The sequence below is a fragment of the Micropterus salmoides genome, unplaced genomic scaffold (assembly GCF_014851395.1).
Source record: "Micropterus salmoides isolate LMB-PRFRI ecotype aquatic unplaced genomic scaffold, ASM1485139v1 Ms_hic_scaffold_20, whole genome shotgun sequence".
NCBI classification, from domain to species: domain Eukaryota; kingdom Metazoa; phylum Chordata; class Actinopteri; order Centrarchiformes; family Centrarchidae; genus Micropterus; species Micropterus salmoides.
This window is the reverse complement of record NW_024041151.1, coordinates 1,844,549-1,864,232: the sequence shown is the minus strand read 5'-3', so window position 1 is coordinate 1,864,232 and position 19,684 is coordinate 1,844,549. Positions and strand designations below refer to the sequence as shown.

The 19,684-nt window shown below is 49.8% G+C and overlaps 2 protein-coding genes across 2 annotated transcripts in view; one reads left to right on the top strand and one right to left on the bottom strand.

Annotated features, from left to right (window-relative positions):
• Nucleotides 1-19,684, top strand: part of LOC119914852 (unconventional myosin-Vb-like) — a gene marked incomplete in the record, with an annotated part of 35,366 nt that overhangs the window by 4,295 nt on the left and 11,387 nt on the right.
• Nucleotides 624-19,532, bottom strand: myo5b (myosin VB). The gene is made up of 31 exons (XM_038734393.1): nucleotides 19,528-19,532; nucleotides 19,162-19,427; nucleotides 18,018-18,099; nucleotides 17,780-17,920; nucleotides 17,319-17,441; nucleotides 16,878-16,961; nucleotides 15,858-15,992; nucleotides 15,682-15,779; nucleotides 14,118-14,204; nucleotides 13,581-13,692; nucleotides 13,230-13,441; nucleotides 12,856-13,012; nucleotides 12,448-12,687; nucleotides 10,046-10,282; nucleotides 9,357-9,450; nucleotides 9,051-9,196; nucleotides 7,932-8,051; nucleotides 7,709-7,843; nucleotides 7,553-7,618; nucleotides 6,969-7,208; nucleotides 6,741-6,835; nucleotides 4,937-5,135; nucleotides 4,758-4,851; nucleotides 4,536-4,682; nucleotides 4,114-4,265; nucleotides 3,943-4,029; nucleotides 3,695-3,845; nucleotides 1,970-2,264; nucleotides 1,683-1,857; nucleotides 1,516-1,596; nucleotides 624-883 (listed from the first exon to the last, which is right to left on the bottom strand). The coding sequence occupies exons 2-31, from the start codon at nucleotides 19,368-19,370 to the stop codon at nucleotides 731-733; spliced, it is 4,347 nt and encodes a 1,448-aa protein (XP_038590321.1). The 5' UTR covers nucleotides 19,371-19,427; nucleotides 19,528-19,532; the 3' UTR covers nucleotides 624-730.

Below are 19,684 nucleotides of genomic sequence, written 5' to 3'. Positions count from 1 at the left end.
AGAGACAAAACGAAACGCTCTGATTTTTTCTTTTGGTTCATTAAACCTGTTCAGGAGTGATTAACATGCAGCTGATAACGTCGTACACAAACATCTTCTTCATGGAGAGAAAAGTGTCTCATGCTCGCAGTTTGTGGAAACACGTTCACAAACGCGTTTTCTGTCCACAAACGCCAACAAACCTGAACGATGCGAAGCAAAAACCAGACAAACGTTAGCTGGAAACTTTCCCGTTGCTTTGTCACCAACGGCTGCAGAGTCACACAGATGTCACATCTATAAAATGAAAGCGCATTGCATTGTGGGATTATGGCAGCTTGTCCCAGTGGTCACTCGCAGTACTGCAACTACAGAGTCACCCCCCCCCCCCCAGTCCTCCATTAGAGCAGAGACGTTTGTGGACCTGTTTGTGGACAGTAAATGCACCTGAGACGTCCACATGTCCCTGCACAGAAGTGCAAATCTCGTTTTTGTTGGTGGATCATGAAACACAGATTTGAGACTCCGTCCTCAGGCTTCTCACTGACCTTCTTCATCCTGCCTCAGTCCAGACCTCCTGTAACGCACACGGCTCTCGCAGAAACAGAAGAAGAAGAGCAGTGGGCACAGTGATGTTCGGTTGCATAAAGGATGAAGCGAGGACACGGGACATGGACAGGTGGTTCACTCAGGTTCATGTGACCCTTCAGATTGTCTGCTGTTCAGCTGGTTAAAGCGTCGGTTCGTCGTGTCAGACCCTGATGAGGAAGTCGAGGCCGAGCGAGGCGGGGATGTGCAGCGTCTCCAGGCTGAGAGCGGAGGGCGTGTACGGGAAGAGGACGGGGAACGTTTGCTTGGTGTCCACCAGCAGCTGAGGAGGGTCGTTCCTGACCTGGAGACGATTCTGGACAGACAGATGAACATGCAGGTCAGACTGAGAAACTCACCCAGACCAAAGCTTTACATTCCTGCCATTAACCAACCACAGACATTTAAGGATGCTTGAAAAAACAGAAGAAGAAGAGACCACTTCCTCCTGCCCTCCTCCTCTGAACACCACCCACGGACTGTATGACAGAAGCGCACGTAGCCACAAGTGACCATATTTGGACGACAGGGTGGAGCAAGCTAGCTTGGTTAGCATGTTGCATCTGTAATTCACATTGACTGTGATATTAGCTGGGATGCTAATCTTAGCTAGCGACAAACAGACCCAGAACTAAATGAGCTGCCGACTCCTGATGAGCTTTTTCAGCAGCGCAGGTTAAACGTACACAGAGCAGCGGATACGAGTCGCCTCTAGCCTGATTGACAGGTCGCCATGGTAGCAACTTGTCAGTCAGCTTGTAGCCCCGCCCTAAAGCCTCCCCTGCTTCAAACTCCTCAGGAAAGTGTTTACTGAGGGAATAAATCAGCTGACAAGTAGAAACATTTTCTCAGAGACTTCTATACAATCACACTTCTTTCTGCAGCCGCTGGAGTCGCCCCCTGCTGGCTGCTGGAGAGAACACCTGGAGGTTTCCTGCCGAGTCTCACCTGGATGTTTCTGATGAAGGAAACTGTGACTCTTTCTTCAAACTCGTTCAGCGGCGTGTAGAGATTCAGGATCTTCACAATCTGCAACACACAGAACAACAATGATCGATACCATGTCTTTGTCTCGTGTGTCGTTCATCAGCTGCCGTGCTGTCCTGCGAGCAGACCTGTTGGGTGGAGAGGGCGCTGCAGAGCGAGCAGATGGCCTCGGCGTCCTGCGTGGTCTTCTTCTTGACCTGCAGCAGCTGAGCGGCCTGGATGATGGGCTCCAGAGTGGCTGCAGCTTTGCTCTGGTACAGGTTGTTTGCTCTCAGCCACTCCTCCATCTGACTGGTGTTGTACCTGAACACAGAAACAGAAACGCTTCAGAGCTCACGCACGAGCCCAGGATGTCCTGCCGTCTCTAATGAAGGGACAGGCAGCGATGCGATTGGCCGCTTCAGCCGGGGGGTACCTGAGCTGCATGCCGGTGCTCCAGGAGCACACGTCTTTGCGCAGCAGCAGGTTGTTGAGGGTGACGGCGTTGATGCAGTGGAAGAGCTGTCGGACCACCTGACCCACGATCTCGGGGTCCAGGCCGTGTTCCCGCATGATGCTGTGGAACTGCCCCAGCTGTCTGATCAGGGCCTCCAGAGTGTAGCTGCTGGGGCCGCCGGAGTCCGTGTCCATGCTGGACGACCGGTTCCTGTAGCCCATCGGCTTGACCCCCGCCAGGCTGGGGATGCTCTCGCTCTCCAACATGGCCGACACTGGACACGACAAGCAGAGACAGAAAGACATAAGGATCAGATATTTCAGATGTCTGAGAGAGTGACGCTGAGCTGAAGCCTGAGGGTGCGGACATGAAGATCAGAGTTTCTATTGCTTCACTATTTAAAACAGGTAACCTCATATTTCACAGGTTCGCTCGCTCCCTCGCTCGCTCTCCCTCAGCCCCTCCTCTTCCTGCAGTCTGAACATGACCTTGGGCTGGAGGAAGCGTTGCTGCCGGCTTTCCCCCACAGAGACGATTCCTGAAGCGGTCTGAAAGGTTAGTGTCAGAAACACCGCGGCCCAAATGTGTCCAAAAATAACGCCTCCCCCGTGAACACTGCACAGTATTTTTAGGAGGGTCTCTATTAGCACGTGAGGAGCCGAGCTAATGAGGACGGGATGTGAGGACACAGCTGGGCTGCAGAGTTAGCACGCTGTAGCTGCCAGTCACTCCCGCCCACAGAAACCAAACTACTTTTTTTTTTGTCATCTATGAAGCAATATCTGACACGATGCAGAGATAGTCTCAGCTGAGGAATCATTGGATGGTGAAATGAGTCAGAACAGCAGCTGCTTCCTCAGCAGTGACGCCGTTTCTGTAAACATCCTCTGAGAAAAGTCCCGACGGTTGAACAGCGACCTGCTGACTCACTCAGAGCCGAGGAGACGATGAAGGGTCAGTGTGTAGAAAACCGGACAGCTGTTAAGAACTACGATACCCACAATGCTCTCCGGCAAACACTGAATCAGCAAAGACCTAAAAACAGACTTTACTGGAAAAATATTTAAATTCATTTTAATTTCTGTGTTTTTCTAAATTGCTGCTGTTTCTGTGTTTATTAGTATTTTGTTAAATCTTGTGCTTTGACATTTGTTGTAAACACTTTACTTTTTACTGTCATGTCATTTAATAAACTTCACTTCCCATGTTTCATATAATATAACATCTTGAACTGAGTGAATAATCTCAGATGTTGCACGTTGGCGCCCCCGGCTGCCCACCGGTGGAATGACACCGCCCTCCACTGAGCTCCTGCAGGTCAACGACGCCACCTGATGCTGTGTGGGCGGAGTTAATCGTGACATCTTACAGCTGGGTGAAAGTCACATGATGCAGCTCTGACACATACAAAGATCGTCAGTCCTACTACGTCAGACTTAAGGACGATCGTTTTGGTCTTCGTCTGCCTGTTTCCTGTTTTATTTTGAAGTTGTCTGTGTCTGTTCGTCATGCCTAGCTTTGTTTCCTGTTGCCCCTGACGTGTCTCACCTGTAGGTAATCCCCCTGCCAGGTGTCAGGCTTCAGGTGTCCCTGCCTGTCCACATGTGGATTTGGATTTATGGAGCCCCTCATGTCAGCCTGCTCACCTGTTTGGTTTAATAAACCCTACAAACGTAATCTGTGACAGAAGACACGGTTACTCACCGATCATGGGCTGTATGATGCCTTCTGCCACCTTGATGAGCTGCTGGTAGATCTGGATGGAGAGGTCGCTCAGCACCTGTCGGTACTCCGTCAGGTCAAAGTTCTTCAGGCAGTGTTCGTTCTGTTTGGCTGAGTTCTGCGTCATGAACACCTGAACAGGAAGACAACAGAAAAACATCGGACTCAGGATCATCCGGCAGCCGGAGCTGAACGCGGAGCGCGCTCAGTACAGACCGTTTCCCGCCTACCTCGTCGCCGCTGTACTGCTTCAGGCAGTGGAGGAGGCGGCTGGTGTTGGCGAGCCAGAACGACGTCGTCTCAAAGTCCTCGTTTTTCTGCAGATGGAAACAGATAGTTAGAAGTGAAATTACGGAGCCTGTAGCTTTAATCAGACGGGTGGATGCGTGGGGGACGCTCACCTTGAGGACCTTCTTGATGCCGTTGATGGTGGAGGTGAGCAGAGACTCCACCTTCTGGTCGTCGTTGACGTAGTCGGCGTGGCGGATGCACATGAAGAGAATGTATGCAGGCAGACAGGGGACTGTGGCGGACACCGTGCTGGGCCTGATGTCTGAAAACACAGCAGAACATTAACTCCGAGGCGCTTCCTGCTGCCGAGAACAACTTCAACAGGCAGCGAGAGAGAGAGACAGATTTACTCCGTCTGCAGGACTTCAGCTCCTGGTGAACTAAGACTGCAGCTCTGGATTTAGTCTCACTGTTTAGCTTTGCTTCGCGGCGGGTCCCTGAACTGTCCAACAAACTGACCTGGACTCTTTGTTACTGTGCTCATTAGTCCGAGGACGGACGACAGCCCGACCTGTGACAGTCCGGGTCTTACCGGTGATCAGAGTTTTGAGCAGCCGGGCCTCGTCCTCCTTGTAGTACTCCAGCATCCCCTCAAAGTCCTTCTCTTTCCTCTGGACGGTCACCTGGCGGCACAGTTCAGGTCTGGGCCTGTTGGTCTGAGCTGCGTCCGCCTGAGAAACTACAGAGAAGGAGACGCCGTCAGCACGTCTGATCCAGATCACCCGGACTCTGCTGAGCTCACAGCTCCTCTTACCTTCTAACTCCTGGACCTTCTTCATGTAGATCCTGAGCTGCTTCTTCAGCTTCCTCTCGTTCTTCTCCAGCTTCTCCACCAGCTCCTTGAGGTCCTGCGAACAAGACAACAGCAGCCCAGCATGAAGACCCCGCGTGAAACTTTAGCCCCCCTCCAGTGCGTCTGCAGCAGCCCCTCACCAGGTTGTCGTTGGTGAGCCGTGTGATCTCCTGCTGGATGCTGTACTCCACCTGAGCCTCAGGGGACAGGGACGAGGTGTAGTTCAGGATCTCCTGCTTCTTCAGGATGTCGTCTTTCAGCAGCTCGATCTGAGTGTGAAGAGCTTCCAGCTCGTCTTTGTGCTGCCGGGACTGAGACTGCAGCTGGGCCTCCAGCAGCCTGAGAGGACACAGCAGGTTACCGAGCGCTACAGACACACTTCTTTTAAGGTGAGCAACCAGTGTGTGAAAAACCCTCTGAAACCTGAAACAGACGCTCCACTTCCTCCTGGTTCTTTCAGGAAATGACTGAGCCTTTTAAACGTGAAACTAAATGTCTGTGGTTTTGTAAAGATTTATGGAGGAACCGGTGGGCCTCAGACAGGAAGTCAGAACGTGATTTAATGACAGAAACTAAAATACAGACCAACAGAAGCTTCCTCTCCACACGCCGCTTCAAACATTTACACACTGCGAGATCATTAAAGTTCAACTCTCAAACCCAAGCTTTAATTTATTTAATTTAAAAAAAGTTTTTACACTCGCTCGAGTTTTCCTTTGTCGAAGCTAAATGAGAGATGGAAACACTTTAGCCGAATAAGTTCTGACGTAGTGAACTTCCTGAGGGCCCCTCTCCGCTGTCCTCAGGTTCATGCAGCTGGTTTTGATTCTGGTTTGGAACCCGTACGTCTTGTTTATTACAGCAACTACTGGTGGACCTACGCTCGCCGTCGCCTGGCTTGTAACCAGCTGATGGAAACTTATTTCTCTTTTTTTGCGGCTGCCAGGGCCTCAAACTGTGCGAAGGGACGTTTTCTGCAACACAGAACCTTAAAGTCACCAAAACGTGTTCCGTACGGTTTGGGACTTTTTATTTAGCGGTTTACTTTCTTCCGGGCCGAGGCCCTGAAGGGACCGGCTGCCTCAGATCACTCGCTTTCTTCAACGCATGTAAACCTTCTTGCTCGTAGTGGTTCCCCTGGAAGCCCGTGTTTAAGGTCACAACGCTATGCACTGTGGGAAACTCCCTCAGACTGATGGAAAGTCTGTGAGACTGCAGATTAGGACAGGGCGTACTTCACACACTGGGTGCAACACAAGTGTGTCATGTCCCCGTGTACCAGGCCCGGGTACCAGGCCCGGATACCAGGCCCGGGTACCGTAAGTGAAAGCAGTGAGCTTTTATTTCAGTGAGGAAAAGAGGAGAAAGTGAAAGGATGTCAGCAGAACAAGAGGAAGGGAGGGAACAGAGACCTGGCCACCTGTTTCAGGCCCTGGTAGGCCAGACCCAGCTCTCCATCTTCATTCAAATAACACCAGTCCTGTTGTGTGCTGGAGTCCAGCAGGCAGAGGAAAGAAAGCAAAGCAGAAGGTGAGGAAGGCTGCAGAGAGCAGAGCAGACAGAAAGCGTTAGACAGCAGAGACCTGGTCCTGGTCTTTAAGCATCAGTGTCCCTCAGCAGCTTTTACTTCAGGACTACAACAAGTACAAACTCTGCTGCAGCTCAACGTCTTGAACACAGCTTCAGGTTTTATTCCTGGACTAAAGGTGAGGTCATGTGATGTCTGATGCAGGTTAATGACCAGGAAACAGGGTTGGAGGTCTGACAGAGGGATGATGTCTTGAATAATAACTTTCCAAACACGGCTGCAGTGTTTCTATTGGTCCGCTCGTGGGCTGCGCCTTAAAGCTGCAGCGCCATGTGACACAGTTTCCTCTCTACTGACCAACAGCCTGTCAGCGTCACGTACGTGTACCGTCTCTCGGGAGGAGGTGCAGGACTTACTTTTTGGACTCGCACAGCCCATGATAGGCTCTGAGCGCCTCCTCTTTGTCCACGGGCTCTTTGCTGTTCAGCTCAGGGACGTTATTACTTTCCTGCTGAAACACAAAGAACATCGTTTAGATAAAATGACCTGAAGGACTTCATCTCCCATGAGCCCGCAGGTTCCTCGTCACGCTGTGAGGTGAGTTCAGATGAACAGGAGCAGGAGGCTGAGAGAGAGACACTCACGATGTGCTCGTTCCTCTCCATCAGCTGGGCCGTGCTGACGATCTGAGTCCTCAGGATGAGGACTTCCTCCTTGCGGGCGTCCAGCTCCTCGTTGGCCGCCTTCAGCTGGCTCAGCAGCAGGTTGTAGCTGCCCTGCAGCTCGCTGGACGAGTTGTTCTGAGACGCTCGCTCAGAGACGGCCTTCCTCAGCTCGTTCAGGTCGTTCTTCAGTTTCTTGTTCTCAGACTCCAGCTCCTGCCTCTGCAGGGGCACGCAGCCAGGGGCCACAAGTTTAGGACACGTGATCCAGACAGACAAGCACTTTGAAAGAAATCCTTCAGCAAACTGAGCCGTTATTCACCTCAGGTTTTAAAGGAATATTTTGTCTATTCGAATATAAAAATCAACGCAGATAAACAAAGAGTATTTCAGCGGCACTACTCTCCACAGAATAACAGTTTATATGTCCTGCTGTCAGATTAGAGCTGCTCACAGTTAGGATGGTGTACTGGCAGCTACCGGCTGACCCCTGCCCTCCTCTCAGAGTTACTAGTTACATTATTTTGTTGTATGCAGCCAGCGGAGGAGCTGAAGTGTGTGTGTACCTTGAGGTTGTTGTAGGCCAGGTCTGCGGTCTCCTGCTCAGAGGCGGGACTCTTGGCCTCGGAGCCCTTTAAAGAAGAACAGTGTGAGCACCTCAGTGGCGTGCAGAGGGGAAGCACCTGAGCTTCTGCTCACTAGAATAGAATCGAGAGTGTCACCTTGCTCCGGGCCAGCTCCTCCATCTTGTCCACGCTGACCTGCAGCCTCTTCCTCTCCAGCTCCAGCTCCCGGACTCTCTTCTGCAGCTTCATGAACAGACTGATGTCCATGGCGGCCTTCTCCACGCCCAGCTCCTGCACAGGGAACAGTCACAGAAGATGTTGAAGCACGCCGGCTTCAGCGGCGGGCCCCGCCTTCATTCGCCCCACCGCTCACACTCACCTCCACCAGCTGGACGGCGTCCTCGGTGTCTCCGACCTCCGAGGTGGAGACGGACGGGTAGTTAGAGTCCGACTCCAGGCTGCTCTGATTGGACGGGTTCCTCCGGTGGCCGGGGTGGAACTGGAGGATGATGGGAGGAAGAGAGGAGCTGCATGTTTACTGAAGACTAGCGGCGTGTGGTTCAGCAGCTCCACCCTGAGGTTGAACTTCTCCCTACAGCCTGATGCAAAGCTTTACTCCTCCTTATCAGAGAAGACATTTTCTGCACCAGTTTATGGTGGAAATGTCTTTTTTTAAACGAAGGGAAACAAAGTTCAGACGGCCGGTGATTAATAAACTATTTCAGGGCCTAAAGCAGTGAGCAGCAGTCCCGCCTTCTGAGAGCAGATCTGTTTATATTTAAACTGAAAAATCTTTCTCACAGAACTTTTATTTGTTATCTAACATTTCTTACTGAAAGCTAATTTCAGACAGTGGTGGGGACGTGTCCCCCGGCGAGTGAATGAGCCTGCAGAAGTTAACCAGCTGGCTCTCGAGCGTCGCCTCCGACAGCTCAGATGATTTTCCAGAGAAAGTTTTAGGTGCAGACACCACAGTCAAAGAGTTATTTACCCCAGCTTTACTCACAATGAAACTTTTCAATTTCTAATATGCAAATGAGGTATTTCCTCATTAAATATGCGCTGATTTGCATATAACACAAATCGCACATTGATAAGAGTCAGATGGATTTTTTTGTGACGATATACCAAATGAAAGGTTTACCAGAATATTTTTAAGGATAAAAACAATATTTATATGGATTTATTCAAAATATTTCCAAATAAAATGCCACATAATGTGAAGGTCTTGCTCTAAGAGCTCCGAGAGTGACGTGATGATCTGGAGGAAAATGAGCTGCTGTTTAAACTGCTCTGTACTACAGACTCTGTTTCCATAAAGTCATCCAGATAATTTGCACATTTAATAATCGTTGAAACGTGAATCCTGACAGACTGAAGCTGAATGATATTTAGGACAGGGACATTCACTGAGACGCACTAACACAGCTGCGAGCCTGAGCGCTGCAGGACAGCGTGCTGTGACTCGGGCGGTCCCCCCTGGCTGACGGGGGCTCACCTTGGCCAGGGACACCTCCTCCTTCAGGTTTTCGTATCTCTGCTCCAGCCTGGAGAACTCTTTGAGCAGGTTCTGGTAGCGCTGCCTCTCCTGGTCCAGCTCAGCCTGCAGAGACGACTCCCTCTGAGCCAGACTGCTGTCGTCCTCTGAAACACACACACACACACACACACACACCGCCGTTCACAACCTGTCAGCGTACGGGAGCCTGTGAGGGTCAGCGTGCTGTTTGAAACGCGGTTCAGTCAGCTGAGATGGAACCTGAGAGACCAGAGGTGTTCTCAGGTGGGCGTGTTCAGGGCTCACCTTCGATGCTCTTTGATTGCTGCAGGATCCTCCGGTTCATCTCCTCCTTCTCGCTCTTCAGCAGAGTGTTCTCCCTCTCCAGCTCCTCCACCCTCTGAAGGCGGAGACAAAAACATCCATCCAGAGTGATACCACCGAAGAAGAAGAAGGAAGCTCAACAGTTAGTTAACATCGACGTTCCTGTGCAGTTTAGCAGGTTCAGAATTAGTCTCATATACAATAAACCTGATTCTGCTTCACCTGAAGTCCCAACAGATCCTCTGGACCAGCTGGACCACTGAGATTCCCTCTAAGGACTTTATGAAAAGTATTACATTTATTAAATGAATGATAAAGTTTAAAATATCTTTATTAGAGCTCGACTCGAGCGTCACACAGTGTCGCTCTCATCGTTCTGATGGTGGTGAAAGAAACACGATCTAGTATTTGATTTATTTCTGCAGACAGCCTCACGCCGTCTCCATGCTGATCTGACACTTCAGGGCCACATAAACCTGCTAGAGGGCCCCGGGGCCACTTGGTCAGCTGTGGGCCTCGATGTGTTTCCAGACTTAGTTTTGCTGACTGTACACAGGGATTTACAGTGATCTTACACAGAGTCTGGGGCCTCTGGGGCCCTCAGGACTTTAACAGCAGACTCCACCCTGGATCAGCTGTTAGCATCACGCGGGTCCCCCTCCCGCCCTCACCTGCTGCAGCCCCAGTTTCTCGTTGCTGTGCTCCTCCTCCAGCTTCTTCCTCTGGGCCGACGCCTCCTGCAGCTCCTCCCTCAGCCTCTCCAGCTCCTCCTGCAGAGACGTCAGCTGGCCTCCTTCGCCCTGCTGACTCCGGACCTGCTCCAGCTGCTTCTGCAGCTTGTTCACCTCCGCGCCCAGACTGGTGTTCACCAGAACCAGCTGCTCGTTCTGAGTCCTGTACTCTTTGGACTGACAGACAGGAAGCAGGAGAAACAGGTATTATTATTATTATTATTTACTACTGCTGGATGCGATGACGATTCATTATGAGTTTGCCATTACTGATCAAAAAAAGTTTTCTCTGTCTTTAAATGTTAAAAACTTACCAATGTTAACTACGGAGGCTAACAGCATTAACACAGGAAGACTAGACTGGACTAAATTAACCGTGGAAGATTTCCAGAAGTATTATGTTAGGACTGATGGGTTGCTGGGAAACATTGCACTGCCCAAAGACGCCATAAGATGTTGTGATATTAATTCACAACATAGTAATGATTTATGTGTTTTTTATGACTCAGTTGTTGAAACACTTAATATTGCCAGTAGGCATTTTTATAAACCTCAGCGAATGGCCTATAGCATCAACCTGGTTGGAACGAGCATGTAGCAGAACTTCATGCCAAAGCTCGGTGTGCATTTAAAGACTGGATAGAGTCCGGCAGAGACAGACAGGACCCTTTATTTGAAGAGAAGAAATGTTAAATATGCACTAAGATATATAGAAAAGAATGAGAACTCGATGAGGTCTGACTCTTTGGCATGTAAGATGCATAACAGAAGCTCTAATGACTTTTGGAGGTTAGAGCCAGGAACAGTACTAAAATGTCTTTACCCCCAAATATTGAGGGTGTCAGTGGCTCATTTTCCAGATGTGGCGGCAACATTATCATGAGCTGTTTAACTGTATTGGGAGGAAAATATTGATAATGATGAAAATGGGGTTATTAATTCAGAAGAGGCACAATCTGCAGTATTGAGATTAGATGATAATAAAGTGTGTGGGACCGATAAAATAACCACTGAACATCCAAAATATGCAAGCAAGAAACTTGTTCCCCTGTTTGCTATTTGTATGACAGGATTTCTAGCTCATGGGATTCTGCCTGAATCTATCTTACCTGTTTTATTAGTGGCCGTCATTAAAGACAAAACTGGACAACTACAGACCTTTAGCCCTAGCTAGTATTTGTATCCAAAGTGTTGGAGAGAAAAACAGTATATTTTTACGACTGATAACCAATTTGGTTTTAAATGTCAGCACAGTACAGATATGTGGATATTTGCCTTAAAGGAAATTTTAGATTTCTATAATAGCCAGAATTCCACAACGTTTATGTGTTTTATAGATGCCTCTAAAGCATTTGATCGGGTAAACAGAGAAATCCCTAGTCTTCTGGTATTCACACCAGTCAGTGCAGGTGAAATGGGGGGGCTCTGTATCAGAACCATTTACTGTTGGTAATGGTGTTCGGCAGGGTGGTATTTTGTCACCTTTCCTTTTTAACGTGTATATGGGTGACTTGTCACAACAACTAAATAAATGTAATACAGGATGTATGACAGGCAATACTCTCACAAACCACCTTATGTATGCAGATGATTTGGTAATCATTTGCCCATCTAGTGCTGGGTTACAACAGCAGATTTGTAGCAGTAAAGAAGACAGGAAATTAGTGTTCCCTGATTACTTTTAAACTGGTAAAGTGTGTGATGAGTTTAAATATCTTGGCCATCATATTGTAAAAGATTTATCGGACAATAAGAACATCATGGACAGTGTCGCAAGATATATGCTCAGGCTAATGTGCTTGCAGGTAAATTTGGCATGTGTTCTGTTAAGGTAGCCTTATTCAAAGCATTCTGTCCACCACTATTTACTGCCCACCTGTGGCGGTCTTACAGCAAAAAGAACATGCAGAGGCTGAATGTGGCGTATAATGATGGCATGAGACTGCTCTTAAAACAACCTAGATGGTGTAGTGCTCGTCAAATGTTTGTTAATGTTGGGGTGCCTACATGCTCTGCCTTAATAACAAATCTTATTTTTCGATACATGTAGAATTTCTGTCTCTGAAAATAGAAATATTCAAGCTTTAGCTCAGTCAGGTATACATCTAGACTGTGGAGGAACTGGCGCTCCTGTGTTTATTAATGTAGAACTCTGTACTGTATATTTATTGTTATTTTGTAGCTTGAGTCCTGAATAAAGTCATTGTTATTATCATTAGTAATAATAGTTCTGATGATGCTTCATGTTTTCAGACGCCTCTCTGACTCATGACTGGTCCCCTGTAGTAAATGTGTACTCGGCAGTAGTACTGGTAGTATCAGTATGTACGTGCTGTGCGTACCTGGTCGTCCATCTTCCTCTGCAGCTGGACGATCTTGTTCTCCATGCCGGTGTTGAGCTTCTTCAGGTGCTCTGCAGAGCGAGCTTCGATCTTCAGCTGCTGCAGCTGCCGCTTGGCTCGCGTGCGTCTGAACGCACACTGGATGGTGACGGCGGCGTCGCGCGCCCGCCTGAACTTCTTCCTCTGCAGCCAGCCGCGGACGCTCTTCTGGATGATCATGGCCTTGTGGTGCAGCAGGAACTGCGGAGGACAGGTTTTCAGACGACTACAGAACAAGGAGGCATTCAGAGTCCAGCTGATCACATTCCACCTCAGATTGGAAACACTTCGCCTCCAATTCACTCGTTAGGTCAACAAACTCCAGACGGACAGGGCAGAGCTGAGACAGAAGACCGCAGTTTCTTTTACCTCGTAGTAAATCCTGCGGGTGAACATCCCTTTGGCGAAGGCCTGGATGGTGACCACGGCCTGTCTCACCCTCAGGTAGGCCCGCCGCTCTCTCACCATGCGGTACTGCTTCTGAGAGATGACGGCGGCTCGAGTCAGACGCAGGAAGTCTGCATATCTGAGGCAGGAAGAAACCAAAACATCATCAGTTAGAGGACGGGAGGAGCAGAGGGACCAGGTCTCAGTCCTGCGACGTGAGACAGGCGGTCTAACCTCATGTTTGCTTCATCCGGCACACACTAAGACACTAATCAGACATGGAGCGAGTAAATGAACGCGCAGTATTGTAGAGCACGGCGAGGTGCCGGTGTCGAGGAGGCTTCTCGTGTTCCCACCTGCGGGCCAGGTACCCTCGGCCGTATCTCTGCAGAGCGATGGCAGACTTCCGGATCTTGCGGTATCGAACTCTCTGCAGCCAGCCTCGCACCGTCTTCTGGATCTTGATGCAGGCCGAGCGGAACTTATCCGCCCGGAGCTTCTCCAGGTACGCTACCTGCCCGGCCCGGAAGAAGATCTTTGTCTTACCGAACTGGAACATGTCCGGCTCCTGAGACACCGGAGAGACAAAAGATCTTAGTGTAACACGCGCCAGCCTGTCCACATCAACCGCCTACACCCAAATAAAGCCAAAGCTCCGGTTCAGTGTAGAGTAACACAGAGTACGCAGATGAAAGTAGTGTCCTCACCTTAATCAGCGTCTCCAGCAGGTTCTTACACACCAGCTTCTTGTCTGCAGACATCATTTGAGACTTCTTCAGCAGCACTCGGTACCTGCTGAAGAAGTCCGGGTACGTCCACCTGGAAACACACGCACATGTTTTCTATCCTCTGAGGGCCCGTCATATGGTTATTTCTTTATTCTTTCTGCTTTATTCAGTAAGTAACGAGGACACAGGGAAGTCTGTCGTGTCCTCTGTGCCGTCTCTCAGGAAACAGTAATGAATATTTTCACTACTTGAAGACGTTTTACCTGAAGAAGATAACGTGCAGGTTAAGTGACGGCTGCAGACCGACTTTAAACTCCGTTATGTAACAAACCCGGCCGCAGCTCTACACATCACAGATCTCTAGGTTTCATGGGAGCTGCTGAGTTTCTGTCCTCTCGTGAGAGGACAGATGTTAGTGGAACAATGAGACCTCACATCTCTGAGCTCAGTCACATCTGCAGATCTGAGAGCAGTCTCTGCATCCGTGCTGTCGTTCCAGAGAAGAAGCGGACTCACCTGGACGGATACCCGGCTGCGCTGATCCGGATCGTCTCCAGGACTCCGCAGGCTCGGAGCTGCTGCACCGCTCGCTTGGAGTCGAACCTGCAGCGACACAAACATTTCAGATCAACCCGGTCACATTTAAACGGAGTTGGACAGCGAACACTTCCTCCTACCTCGTCTTCTTCTTCGGCATGGCCGCGCAGCACCAGGACCTGCAGCCCGTTTACAGCCGCCTGACAGACTCTGAAACATGTGACTGAGGCCCTGCATCTAATTTAACTGTGCAGACATGTGAGCTGGTCGACTCAGAGACAGAAACAATGACTGTCCTGTAAGAAGCTGAGCGTCACACTGACAACGCTGAGACTCAGATTAAAGTCGCTCTGCAGAACATTTAGTTTCCTCTCTAACTAACCGCAGCTCTCTGCAGGCCGGCTGTCATTTCTATTCACTCTCGTCTTTTTCTAGATTAATGGCAGCAAGCTAAAAAACAGAAATGTATAAATACAAACTGTATCAACCTCTGCTGTGCTGCTGATGTACAAACTTTATTCTCAGACTGAATGCTAACATGCTAACACCAACATATTGGATATACATTGGTTTGGGAAAGTGAGGCCTGTAAGAGCTGATCAGCTGTGCTGCTGTGAGGTCAGCTACAGGCGGCGCTGCTCCCTTTACAGCCTGCATTTGTTCCCCATTAACAGAAGCTGAATCAGCTGTCAGCAGTTAGCATGGATGGACAGACAGCTGTCACTGGGTTACTGCGATGCTGAAGGAAACTGACGACTCTCAGGAAGTCCTGAACTGATGTCTGGACCGCAGCTCCACCTGCTGACAAACATTACACTACAATCACTGAGCTCCTGTCCCCACCTGTCCCCACCTGTCCCCTTCACCTCGCGTCTCTCCTGCTGTAAGGTTGGCTGTACAGATGGTGCAGTGGAGGAGACACGTGTCTCTGGTGTGAGAGACCTGGGGCCGGTTTCAGACTTCAGGAAGACATCTAAATCAGAGCGCACTGAAGACCCTGACTATCTTAAGTAGGACTACACTGCAATGAATTCTGGGTAAAATAAGACACTTTCAAAACAGAAAGTAGGCGCATCCAACCACTCAGGAAAAAGCTGTTTGTTGCAGTAGTATAATAGTTACGAGGACATTTTCACTTAGTTAGCGGAGTGTAGAAACGAAAAGAAATGCTTGATTGTGGTGGTGATGGACCAGTGGATAAGACACATGCCTTTGGTGGGAGAGACCTGGGTTTGAATCCCCTATGAGACACCAATGTGTCCCTGAGCAAGACACTTAACCCCTCGTTGCTCCAGAGGCGTGCGACCTCTGACCTGTACAGCAGCTGTAAGTCTCTCTGGATAAAAGCGTCAGCTACGTGAATCCTGTTCTGTCTACCTGTGACATTCTTGATCAGCGTCACGACAGGATGAGGTGAAGTGCTGCCCCCCATGTTTTTGGAGCAGGTGTTCAGGACTCTGGAGCACATGGCCTCTTTAACTGGAATCTACTCTTATGTATTTATTTATCTCATTGTGGTGCAGAGAAGATGACCATGACTCACGAGAAGGGCTCCTTGTCATCGTTGGGTTTGATGCAGCGGACGTAGTGAGGAGTCGTAGCGTTCAGAGTCTCCATGAGAAGAGTGAGAGAGCTGCGGAACTGAACCAACAGAGCAGCAGGTGAGTGACAGCAGCATCAACACTGAACACAGAGTCCTGCAGAGGAAGGCGAGCTCACCTGGAGACCCACGGTCTTCCTGTGCTCTTTGTTGGGCGCTTTGGGAACCGTCTTGGCTGAGCGGACGTTCACTCTGGAGGACTTGGCGGGGACGACGTCGTCTTTCTCTTGGAACAGGTCTGCTACCAGCTGGAACTGAGAGGGAAACAACAACAAAGCTCACGTCACGAGCAGCAGCTTCAGCCGAGCACGGAGACGTTTAACAGAGTGTGACGGCTGATAGAACCAGCAGGGACGAGGGGATTATTAATTACTGTAAATAATATTTATATTTGCTAACAGGACAGACGGTGTTCACAGCAGACTTTTTTCCCCCAGACTCTCAGCGCGCTGCAGAAGGTCTGGACCACCAGAGTCCATCTCTCAGTCCTGCACCACATCCTGACCTGTGATCAGCTTCAGAGTGACGACAGAAACACTCTCAGATGAGTGAACACACACAAAAACTTTGACCCACTTCTTCCCATTAACCCTTTGTTTGGCGCCTGCAGCTGCCCCGGCGCAGCAGACCCCACGCTGACCCGGTCTACTGTTAAACTGTAGGACCAGGAGGAGGAGGAGGAGGTCTCCCACGGGACACGAGCTGCCTCTCCTCCCCCCTCTGTGAATGTGTCTGCAGACAGATCTGAGGTCAGCCGGCTGGATTTAGAAAGCTCGTCACCTCTGAACACCGGGGACTGAGCATGAGGACTGAACCTTTAATTGCCGAAGATAAACAAGTCCGGCTTCATCAGAGCTGATCTCTGATCTGAAGCGGGACTCAGGTCAGGGTGGAGGACGTAATGTGAAGCAAATCAAAGGGACAGACACAAAAAGAGGACGAGCTGTCTGGAACAGACCCGGTCCAACTGGGTCCTGCTGAGTGACAAAGAGTCCTTCCTACGCTTCAAACAGAACCCGAGTGTGAAAATCACTCTGCAAAGAAGCTTGAAAAACAGTAAATCTGTAAAATAAAAGTGTCTGAAGTGTTGACCGCTGCTGGAGCTGTGGTTCTGGTTCTGGTCCTGGTCTGGTCCTTACCTGACTGGCCTTCAGGATGTTGATCTGCTCCTCGTAGACGGTGTCTCTGTTCTTCTCCAGAAAGCCTTCACACTGATATTCCACCTGCAGAGAGACGGCAGGGTCAGTGAACGCAACACGACAGACAGACAGAGAGGGTCCCACCTCCCAGGCAGACCTGCCCCCCCTCACCACACTTTGTTTTATGTCCTGGTGTCTGACACCACAGAGCCTCTGTGATCCATCACTCAGACCCGGGTCCACTTCCTGTCCTGTATCGACCCAACTGATCTCCAGATTACTTACAAACTGTAGATTGAGACGTAGGATTTTAATCCTCGGTGTTCTGGTCTCTGAGATCCATTTCTAGCGTGACGAAGCGGTCTTGTCCTTCCTGATGGGACCTGCAGAGTCTTTGTGCGGTCAGTGTGTACATGTTCTGCAGAGGAGAGTGGAGCTCACCTTATCAGCAAAGTGCACGATGATGAAGGACGTGTTGGACATACGGGGTTTCTGAAAGTGGGCGCTGCCGGAGTTCTGCTTGTAGAGCTTCTGAGCCCAGTTCTGATCCGTCCCCTTTGGCACCTGAAACAGGACGCAGGTTATGTCAGGGCTTTTATTGAGGCTAACAGGAGGAGAACAGACAACTTCACAGACCGGCGGGAGGGAACGAATCATCTGTTCAGGAGAATTAAACGGGATAAACATCCAGATCAGGACCAGAAAGAAGACTTTCATCTGAAACTATGTTAACCTGTGATCTGGGAGCTACACTTGTTAACCCTCTGACGGTCCACGGCTGGACCTTTGAGCCGCTTCATCAGTTTAAGGAACCCATTAAAGCCCAGCAGAAGCAGTGAAAGCTCTGCCGGCCTCCTACTGTGAAGGACTACAGCTGAAGAACAGGAGCTCATCAGTCTCACTTTACACTCTTCGTCCAGCAGGTCCAGGATGCCGAGTCGAGCCTCGATCAGGTCTATGCAGGACTGGTTATCGTAGAAGTCTATCAGAGTCCAGGGGATCTGCTCCTTCATGTACTCCTCCTGCTCCAACTTAAACACGTGCTGAGGAGACAAAACAACATCCAGCTGATCAGAGTCTCGATCCTTCCCCGAGACGGGTCCGAATGTGGACCGGGGGCCGAGCGGACGCGTTACATACAGAGTTGAACTGCTGCTGAAGCTTCTCGTTGGCGTAGTTGATGCAGAACTGCTCGAAGCTGTTCACCTCGAACGTCTCGAAGCTGCGGACAGCAAACAGAGAAGAACTCGTCAGAGGAAGGTCACTGCGTCTCCACGCCGCCCCGAGCCGAACTCTCCAAATAATAAAATACAAACACTCTAATGAGAAGACAACATATTAAGTTAGGCCGACAGCTGTCAGGTTTATACCCTGCGTGACCTTTTGTAATTGTGCATTGGTGTCCGGTTGCCAAAACACTAGTTGGCGGTTTCTGTGTTCTTTCTTCGTTGGTGTAGGCTGCTCAAACAATGGTGGGCTGGGTCGTTTAAAATCTTACAATAGTACCAAAGTAGTACTTCATTCGATACCTTGCTATTTGATGTTTGTTGTTATGGACAAGCAAGAGATCTATTTCTTTTTTCTCTCTTCAAAACCTGATGTATAAAATCCTGGGAAGGATCCTCTTCGTCAGAGGAAGGACGACGGCCTGGGACTTGTTTTATATTAGAATGAGAGGGAAACAGTTCAGAGACCACATGAGATGGGGAAACAAATTTAGTTGAAAGTCAACCACAGAAAATTATTTTCTAAACTTTTAATTAATAAACTGAATTGAATCTCCGCGAGCGCTTTTTCCCTCAGAGCAGAGTCGCAAACCTCCTCTAAAAAAGACGGCAGTAAGAAGTAGAAAACAAGCAAGTCTCTAAACTACACACAGGAAAGAAGCCGCACGTCCAGCCGATCAAAGCAGTGAAATCAGCTGATCAGAGACAGCTGATAAGATAGAGATAATGAAATGTACAGAGACGCGTTACATGACGCCGGGAGATAAAACCAAAGAAAAGCCGAGCTTGTGGTGAGAAACCAACTGAGCCGCAGCCGAAGGAGAGAGGCTCTCAGAATCAGCGTGGACTGTTTTCTACGGTCTGCTTGGCTGCAAGTAAAACTATACAAAAGTCTTTTTTGCTGCGATCTGGTTTGACGTTGGGTTCTGCTGATGGTCCCATAAAGGTATCGAGCAGCGATAGCGATCCGTAGAAGAGGCTGTAACTTATATGTTGCGTTTCTGGCGTGTGATGCTGCGGCTCAGAGCGGCACCTCAGCTCAGAGGAAGTGGTCTCACCCGTAGATGTCCAGGACTCCGATGAAGGAGTGCTGCTTGGAGGAGGTGTGCAGGGCCTTGTTGATGTGCTCCACGATCCAGTCGAACATGCGAGCGTAGATGTGCTTGGCGAGCGCGTCGCGGGCGTTGTTGGCCTGCTTGCTGGACATGCTCTTCACGTAGGTCTCGGACGTGGTGGCCAGCTTCCTGTGGCAGAGCCAGTGCTGCATCTGCTGCAGCTCCACGCCCAGCAGCCGGCAGAAGTGCTTCAGGTGGAGGTCGTCGCCCTGCAACACACACACACACACACGCAGCGTCACCCGTTAGAGGACGCACGCTCGCTCCCACTGCTGATCGTCGGCGTGAGCGGTAACCATGGTGACGTACCGAGATGTGACGGACTCTCCGTCTCGCTCGAGGAGATCACGATGTTGCCCAGGTGGAGGATGGCGGCGATGACTTTGAAAATGCTGCTCTGACTGCTGTCCTTGATACCTGGAGGCACACACGTTATTAGAGGGAGCTGACTCCGCCCCTCAGACCC

Bases quoted from the DNA above. Each gene is read 5' to 3' on its own strand.
- myo5b (XM_038734393.1), bottom strand. From the start codon at position 19,370: ATGCAGCACTGGCTCTGCCACAGGAAGCTGGCCACCACGTCCGAGACC. The intron at 15,993-16,877 runs GTAAGGACCAGA...TTTCCCTCTCAG, and splicing joins ACATCCTGAAGGCCAGTCAG to TTCCAGCTGGTAGCAGACCT. The intron at 13,442-13,580 runs GTGAGGACACTA...CCGGTGTCTCAG, and splicing joins TGCTGGAGACGCTGATTAAG to GAGCCGGACATGTTCCAGTT.